Source organism: Phyllobates terribilis, unplaced genomic scaffold, assembly GCF_046119375.1.
Source record: "Phyllobates terribilis strain yellow unplaced genomic scaffold, ASM4611937v1 Scaffold_5__5_contigs__length_657084704, whole genome shotgun sequence".
Classification (NCBI taxonomy): domain Eukaryota; kingdom Metazoa; phylum Chordata; class Amphibia; order Anura; family Dendrobatidae; genus Phyllobates; species Phyllobates terribilis.
The window spans coordinates 189,384,592-189,394,025 of record NW_027362765.1 but is presented as its reverse complement, the minus strand read 5'-3'; the positions used below and the strand labels follow the sequence as shown (position 1 = coordinate 189,394,025).

The window sequence follows — 9,434 nt, the reverse complement described above, 5'->3', positions numbered from 1 at the left end:
CTCGCCCCACAATTACATAGTCCCAAAGTCATTTAATCACTTAACAAAAAACAGTTACTTATTCAAATCTGTGATAATTGGCTATTTTGCAAGTTCTGATGCCCAGAAGCCATTTGGGCCAGGCTGGAGTGATCGGAATTTGATGCGGACCATCACTATCTATGTAATGGCCTACGTGAGATCAGTGGCCCAAAGGCATTTTACCCTTTAAAAACACCAGGTACTTGGCCAAATCTGTGATAATTGGCTATTTGATGCCAGTTCTGATGCCAGAAGCCATTTGGGCCGGGCTGGAGTGATGTGGGGCACCCTTGTCTATGTGCCTGCAGTGTGAGATCAGTGGCCCAAAGTAATTTAACCCCTTCAAAGCACCAGTTACTTATTAAAATCTGTGAAAGTTACTGATTTGACAACTTTTCTGCCAGTTCTGATGCCCAGAAGCCATTAGGGCCAGGCTGGAGTGACCAGCAATTGATGCGGGCTACCATTTTCTGTGTTATGGTGGTGTGAGATCAGGGGTCCAAAATCATTTAACCCTTTCAATAACGCTGACTTTAATGCCCATTTTTGTACCAGTGTAATAATTTTATAGCTGCTTTTTTCTTATACCTGTAAAAAATAGATAAAAAAAAATTCCAAATAAGGAACTGGCCGAATAAGAGACCAACTTCAGCATGGTATGTTCCTGTGCATTTAGGAGAGTCAGCACTGGGGACAGTGGGTACAGCTTAACCCTGTGCGCCCCGTGTCAGGTGAGCGGCGCCTCACTGCACCTACAACCCCAGCCCTAGTCAATTCACAGGCTCGTCAAACTGATAAGCCACGCCCATTATGGTAATTTGGACACATATATTCGGCTTCTCATTGGCGCGTCTCGCTAGGGGGCGTTTCCCTGGGACAGGCAGGTCGGAGGCGCCGCCGGCCGGACTGTGCAGTGCAGAAGCGATGTTGGGAGGCTGAAGATCGCAGTGCATGTGTGGACTGTACCGGGGGGCTCTGTTCCACTGGGCAGGGGGGCTCTCCATGAGGGAAGAGAGGGCTGAGGACACAGAGGAGAGAATGGACAAGCAGATGTCTCGGTGTAAGATAGTGGTGGTCGGGGACACTCAGTGTGGGAAGACGGCTCTGCTTCATGTGTTCGCCAAAGACTGCTACCCAGAGGTAACTGCTCCGTACCTGCCGGGCTACACCGCTGTGCCAGGCGGGGGCTGCTCCTCCGGGGTCCTGGGCATCACAGTGCACTAGTCCATTAGAAAGTAGGAGAAACTAGTGGAATCCGGCGATTGTAGGGGGAAGCTATGGGCAAAAGGCAGTGTATGGTGCTGCTGGTGGTCTCGTTACCAGGAGAGTGGGATTACTAGTGTTATAATATAGGCGGGAGCGCTAGTGTATTCTAGAGAATCACCAGTGTGTAGAACAGGTAGATTATTACTAGGGTATTATATGTACCAGTGTGTTAGACTGGAGAGGATTGCTGCCATCCCATGTATACTAGTGTGATCTAATTACCAGTGTGTAATGTAGCGGTAGGAGAGTATTACTAGTGTAATATATATATATATATATATATATATATGTATAGGGTAGAGAGCATTACTACTAGTGTATTATGTATACTATTGGATTATAATTACCAGTGTGTTACAGGCAAGATATTACTGCTAGTGTTATAATATAATAGTCAGTGTTATTACTAGTGTTTTATTATATAGGCAGGAAAGTACTACTGTTAGGGATATATTGTATATGTGTGTTATATAGGTTGAAGAGTGTTATTTCTAGTGTATTATAATTGCCAGTATATTATAATAAAGGTAGGAGGGTATTACTGATTTGTATGTATACTAGTGTGTTCTAATAAAAGCTGGAATCACAGCATTGTTCCATTATTGGTAGTGTCTACTACTAGTGTCTTCTGTATACTGGCCAGTGCTGTTATAGCTGTCAGTGTATTATAGCCAGTAATGGATTATACATCGAAGTTTTCTATAGCTCCTGTTTTTTTTTCTTGGTGAGTAATGCAATCTGACTAGTTATTACATTACAGCTGCTACCTTTACTGTAGCTTCTAGTGAATTATAACTAAGCAGTGCTGTCTTCTACCCACTGTTATGTTATAGGTAAGTTGTATTTTATAGCCACTGGTGATGAGTTATAATGGGATGTGTAGTAGAGCTGGGAGTGATTTATAGACTACCCTACTGTTCTATATACTGTTGTGTTCTAACCAGTAGTGTCAGAAGCTGCTTCTTTTACTAGTCTATCTATACTCTAGTGCATTATTGCTAGTAGAGTGTTGTAGCTACTATCTGTAACTATTAGTGCATTAAAATCACTGTTGTACTCTATTCTAGTTAGTACCATGGTTCTAAACACCTAATGTGTTCTAGTTATTAATCTATTATATACCTGAGTACTTATAGTTATGTATATACATGACTAGTGTGCTATTACTAGCAGCTGATTATATTGCTAATTTTGTAGCCAGTAATGAAACCTGCCGCTGGTAATATCACACTAGCTATGCATCTATAACTAAACCGCTACTAGTCTGGTATACTAGCATTATTACTATTCATATGTTATATTTGTAACTAGCACAGAATAATAGTTACTGTTGCGTTATACCTGGTAGTATGTTACAAACAACTAATGCATTGTAGTTATTCACTTCATACCTGTTATTACTGCTGGTTACTAGTAGTGAACTCTAGCATGTTATACTGGTATTATAACTATCTGCACTCTATAAGTTATAGTGAGTTATATTTACTATTGTGTTCTAGCTAGTACAGAAGCTGGATAGATACAACTAATAACTTGGTTACTTGTGTGCTTTTTTACTTGGCTACTAATGTGTTTTAGCCATTGGTCTGTTATTACTTGTTGTACTGGTTATATACTACTGTACTATTAGTTAGCACAGTAGTTCAGTTATGTACATTGTCACTAAATGTCTGCTTTATACTAATATATGTAATAGACTGGTATTGTGCTGTAGCTATCAATCGGTGTGTGTGTATATATGTATATTTCATTGTTAGAGCTTATTGTGTTGTAAACAATTACATGTGTTATGTTCACACGATACATTTCGTTTTTCTCCTTGTTTTTGGAAACGCCATTGCATTATGAGCACATACCCTGTTTGACTAGTGTTACTAGCTGGCAGTGTGGTACAGACTGGACTGTACGGTAACTAGCAGTACATTACTTACTAGTATGTTATATTCAGTAGTGTGCTATAGGCTTCTATGGAGGTGTTGCTAGTCTCTTATATGTAGTAACTTGTGATCAGCTGACTGTTGGCGCTAGTGCTGTATTATAGCAGTACTAGTACTTGGGTTGGGCTTTCACAAATATTCCTACTGTTCTACACAAGTCCATGTGGATTTGCTACGTTTCTGGGTATACAGTGCTACACACCCTTGCTTGGTGCCAGTTAGTGTCACATCCAATTGTGTCTTTTGAGTATTATGTATGGAAACTGTATCTGAGGATAGAAGACTTGTATCTCTGACGTCTTCCTTTGTAGACAGTTCTGCAGAGCAATATTTGTTAATTGTTTGATGTCCTCTCAGCAGAGTTTTAACTGTCCAGCGCTGTGATCTCCATTGACTATCATTGCCATATTAATGGTTATTGAAGGCTGGACAACCTCCAGGACCTAGCTAATGTTGCAGACAACCAAATATTTTGGGTTGATGTCTGGCCTGCAGAAAAGTCTGTACACATCTGAAATTGGAGTCATTGTATGATTTGCTTTTTATGGGGCTTTTCAAGGGTTTCTAGATTAGTTCCAGTTCCTTAGTTTTGAGTTTCATTAAAAGCTTTGCTATAGATGACCTGTTATAATTTTAGTAAATATAGTATATTATATATTGAGCGTTGTCATTGCTGTCTAAAGTACTAAATGTTGCATGGCTGCTTCAGAATACTGTTCATACTAGGAAATTACCTCTAGGGTAGGGTGTGAAGTGTTAATATCAGCTTGTGCCTGATAGCCCGTGAACTGATATGGGACATTTCATGTGCCAATCTCGCCATGCCCCTCTGTCAGAATGTAGTATGATCCATTCATAAAAATGGCATATGTGATTACCATCAGATAGAGCTCCGTAGCTCTAGTGTTGTCTGTTGCTCTATACTTGGGGTCTTTCAGATGCAATTATGTTATATTTAGTATGTGATTGTGTTCCTGCATTAGGGCACCAGATGATTGCTGCATGCATAAGAGAAATTATCCCCCAGCAGCCCTCCTTACAGGCTACAAGCTGGGCTTATCATATAGAAAAGCATTTTATTGGCAGCAGAAGGCAGGATTACAGTGTTATTTTCAGGTATATGGCTCACAGTTGCCGGTGAGAGTTCTGGTAGTCATATAGGCTATTGTGCTGGTTCAATGTGCAGCCGAGTCCTCAGAAGGGTTAATAAAGTATGTGCCTTCAATAGGATCCAATTCAGGCAGCTCAGCTGGATATCCCCCCTTTTTTCGCCCCAAAGTGGAATCATATGTCAGTTTCCAGTAGAGTACAGTGTAATCCTACTGAAAATTGTTCCCAGTGAATGTTTGCATTTGTGCAAATTAGACATATGGTATAGTAAAATGCTATAGATATATACAGGGTAGGGCGTGAGCGAGGAATCCATGCGATCAGACAGTACTGCTCTGTACATGGATGTGCATCGGTAACTGTACAGACGTAATGTTTTAGCTATATAAATGCCAATAATGTAGCCTTTTCCCGTTGTGAAGCTCAATCCCATTAGAAAGTTTAGATTATAATCCTGGGTGTCTAATTCCTACAGCATTCTACAGATGCCAAGTGCAGCATGACCCTATAAAGCTGCCAGTGTAATTCTGGTGCCTCCATGCAGTTCTTTAAAGAGAATTTCTGTAGAGGCATATATGCCACATTAGGGTGTTCACAATTAAAGGGACCCTGTCATAATTTTTTACCAATCTAAAGTTCTGCCACCACCTTTACCGCTTGTTTTACAGAAGGTGTATATGCGTCTACAACTCCCTCTGCATAGCCCCAAAAGTATATGTTATAATGCCCCATTATGGTCCGGCTCGATTGGCCTCTCTGATCTCAAACGCTGTCCTGCTTCATGTGGATGACACGTCCTACGTCATCCACTGTTTCCCCCAATTGGGCTCCTGTGCAGGTGTACTTCGCTGTGGCCTGCTGAGGGCCGAGCAGAGTGCTCTATCTCGCATGCACCGACTTTACTTCCGGTCATAGGTGCTCTTTGTCCTCTCCCACCACATGCGCATTACAGTACTTTGCTTGGCCCTGCTGAGGACAGAGAAAAGTGCACCTAAGCAGGAGTGCCATTTGGGGATACTGTGTGGATGACATTAGACATGTCATCCACATGAAGGAGGTCGGAAATTGTGGGAATAGAGGATGTGCCGGATCAAGACCATAGATGCCCATCAGACCAGACCACGTCGTATGGTGTATTTTTGGGGCTATGCAGAGGGGGGTTGGAGACTCCTATAAATCTTCCTAGAATACTGTAAAACAGGTGGTAAAGGTGGTGGCGGTACTTCACATTGGGAAACCTGGTGACAGGTTCCCTTTAAGTGGGTTGTGTTTAGTGATGGGGTGATGCAGACCTATGGGGAAGTCTTATTCTCTTGGTTGGACCTTTGATGGATTATATAATCATACAAAATAAAATCCATGACCCACAGTGTTCTGCCTCTTAATTATGACAGAACATGGCTAATAGGACATGTGTGTTAGGTGTCTACAAGCCCATCTGCAGTGCCAAGGTTACTTGACTATGGCTAGGGCAAAACTGAATTATTTTAGGTACTCCTCTGATTATGAAGACTTAAAATGGATTATTGAAGAAACTCTAAATGGTTATTGTAGTTTTGGAGGTCTTTATCTCGTTTGATAATGAGATAGACAATCTGCAAATCGCTTTATATAAAACCGATTGCCCCTGAAAAAACAATGTGCGTCCCTTCTAACTTGCTGTTCACTACCTGTTGTCAAGTGTAATCCGTCTCTAGCATCAGCGGCACTGAGACGGAACAGGGGAGAGGTCTTTGGCTGTCTGTTCTGGTTTGTCAAGCTGCATTTTAACACAACAGAGAGGATTCTGTCCAGGACAGGCAAGACAATGCATGCTGGGAAGTGAGGTAAAGAAAGGAGCTGCACCTATTGTGCTGGTAGAATGCTGATTGAGGAACCGTCCAGATTGAATAGTCGTGTTGGGAAGCGGACAGTCCCTGGCATATTTGACTGTTTTGTGTGCTAAAAGAAGTTTTACCCTGTGGGGATGAGGGCAGGCAGGGAGAAAGGACATTGTAGATCTAAACTCTATAAATCTAAAATTATTAATGGTTCCTCTGTATCTGTCTTCATGCAATTATGTGCCATCCCTAATTGCTTCATGTGACTATGATGTCTAATTGCTGCTGACCACAGATGTGCTGTTCATAGCAATGTAATGGCTGACGGTCATGTGACATGTCATCATTATGGGCAGTAGGCACACATTGGCGCAGCAGGGAGGAAGACGCTCAGTAGTGGGAAGATATCTGTATCTCTTACTTGGGAGAACAGATTGTGGTGGTCCTATGTATGTAAGGGTGCAGACAAGACAGAAAATCAACAAAAGGCCCTGCCATTTTGAGGAGGACCTTTCATCAGAATGGAAAGGTGCCTATTTTTCCTTCTTTTATTCCTGCTGCTCCCCTGAATATTCAGGATTCTCCAGGGGGAGGGGGGATGTCTTTAGGCTGTTGCCCTGTGAGCCACGTCCCCTTGATGAAGGCCAGAAAGATTGGCACAAGATATAAAGGCCCATTTCTCTGAAGCTGTATGGTGGATTAACTCTCCTCCCCATCCCAAAAAAATTAATAATCTGGGAAGCGGTGGAAATGAGGGAAAAAAAAAGAATAAGAGAAAAAACTAGCTACTTTTGACATGACCAGTTCCCTTTAAGGTCTCTATACACATGACCCCCTTCATGACATCTGCCGTATATGTACGGCGCATGTTGGACGCGGATGTATGGAGCGAGCCCACCCCATACTCGGCTGGTGATGGCTGTGTATTACAGCCAGGATCTGCTGCTGAGAATCGCAGGTGGAGCAGTGCTGTGCCCACGAATGCTAATTTGTTAATTGCTGCTGTCTAACTATGACTGTCATTTTATACGTGCCAACGTGTGAGCACGTCATTTTCTCCACGCATCAGCGCGCCCGTGATGTGATTGGGGGTCACCGATGGGCTGTCATGACAATTGGGGGTCAGCTGATGACCCCTGTGCCTGTGGCCCGGCTTCAAAGGAGACCATGAGTTCGGCTATCACTCGTGCATGGAGGGGCTATAAAAGAGAGAAGTGGTAGTATGAACAAGCATGGACCCCTCAGTGACCTTACTATGGGTCCCTTATCTTTTACACCACACCTTCCTTGTGCAATCTTATTGGGAACATGAAGCACCATGTGGTGTACACACTTGCAACAAAAATATGGTACATTTTGTTAACCCATTATTGCTCGAAAAGTGGCCTTAATCTATACCCATAACTTAATGATGAATTGCGGCGCTTTGATGGGATATTCTTCACCTCCTGTCTACACCGCTATGTGTAGTGATTGTTGTCATAGCTCATTTTTGTATGACAGCTCCTTTATGATCAATGACTGTAAGGACAGGAAGGCGCACATCTATTGTCGGTTACTAATTGACCACATACCTCCTGAGAAGGTTTGGATTTCCGAGAAGGGTGTTTGGATTTATGATATCATAAATATTTCTTCCACTTGATGTATCAGTGTCATCTCTTTACTCACTTGTTAATTATATTTTATGATATGTTGACTTGTCTAGCCGCCAGTAGCCAGGTTTCCTTGTGGAGCTGGCAATGTTGCGTTGTAGGTCGACAAACTACTTTTTACTGTAACTTGCTGCCAGTGTTCGTTACATGCAGGTGATAGAATAATATGATATTAGTTTAAAGTAGGGTTTATTTCTTAGAATTCATAGAGATTTTTAATGACCGCGATGGAACTTTAAAGGGAGCTTTCATCCAATAAACAATATATCTAAATCATAGTTAGAGTAACTTATAGTCCTATTAGCTCCAGTGCCCAAGTCTCCCATAGTTGCTCCGGTCCCAAGTCCCTGCCACTGCTTTACCAATTCTGAGCTCCACATAGGACAGTGTTCCCTCTGTCGTTATGTGAATGGAGCAGTGAGTTAGGGTAAGTGGCTGACTGCCAACTCCTTTCTTCAATGTATAGCCATACAAGGCGAAGAGGAAGACCAGCAACCCAATGGCTTGATACAATCAAAATAACAGCAGAGAAGACCCTGGTGGACCTATCTAGACTTGCACAAGATTGATCTTCCTACAGATCATTCATCCATAAAGTCGCTTTGGCTCAAAATTGAGCCGGAAGCTGTTTAAAAAAAATAAAAAATAAACAGTCACTGGGGAGATATGTTTCACTACGGCTACTGGCCTTAGTGAACTAAACCTACAATTTCCTCCAGCATGTTGTGTTGGGGGAGTTAAACCACTCCCTTTGAACATGGTGGCTTAACCCCCAACATAACATGCTGGAGGAAAATGTAGGTTTAGTTCACGAAGGCCAATAGCGACAGTGAAACATAGCTTTCCTCACATATATCACCAGTGACTGTGAAAAGCCATCATTAGAGGTGTCGGGTAGTGCATTATTCCTTTCAACCCACTATGACCACATGCACGCTCGTCTGAGTGTACATATATGGAGAGGTCAGGAAGAAAAGCTGTGATCAAAATTGCTATTCTTCAGCCGACATCTAAAAGGTGTATTGCATCGTAATATCTTTGGTTGGTGACTTTTCTTTCCATCTTTAGGTGGTTCTTACATCCTTTTGCTTTTCTTGGGCTGGATGTAGACATAATAATCATTTTGTCTGTATTATATGGTAATATTCATGTATGGCGGATCATGTTTTATGCTGATGGCTGGATCTCTCAAAGTTGCTGTCTGTTAGTGGTACTCTGTCTTGGCTTTTATGTGGGTCCCAAGCTGGGGACCAGCCCCTTATTGATGTCCGTATGTCCCATTAGGCATGTGGGTTGTTGAGATTAGAGCGTCCCTTTAATAAGATTAAGGAGGCTGTCCACACATTGTCCACTTACCTACTAATGCACACATTCGGTAGACGTGTTTTTTGTCTATTTTCTTCCTGTAGAATTCAAACAATTACATTTGCTAAAAGACCATCTAGTCTTAATCTCATTAGGATGTTTTTAAATGTAATGAGTGCGGATTAACACTCTTACTCATTTAGATTTATTTCTGATATTTTAATTAGAAGAAAACCCAACTTCCCATGTTAAAATAATGAAACAATTAAACATTTGGCTGAAGATGAAATACTTTGTGACAGCTCAGAAGTGTAAATATC

At 41.9% G+C, this 9,434-nt stretch overlaps 1 protein-coding gene across 1 annotated transcript in view; it reads left to right on the top strand.

Moving 5' to 3' along the window:
- The first annotated feature begins 902 nt into the window (after positions 1-902).
- RND2 (Rho family GTPase 2) overlaps positions 903-9,434 on the top strand; it is a 119,116-nt gene continuing 110,584 nt past the window's right edge. The window contains exon 1 of the mRNA XM_073681143.1: positions 903-1,161. Within this exon, the coding sequence (XP_073537244.1) occupies positions 973-1,161 (189 nt within the window). The 5' untranslated portion in view covers positions 903-972. The remainder of the gene's footprint in view (positions 1,162-9,434) is intronic.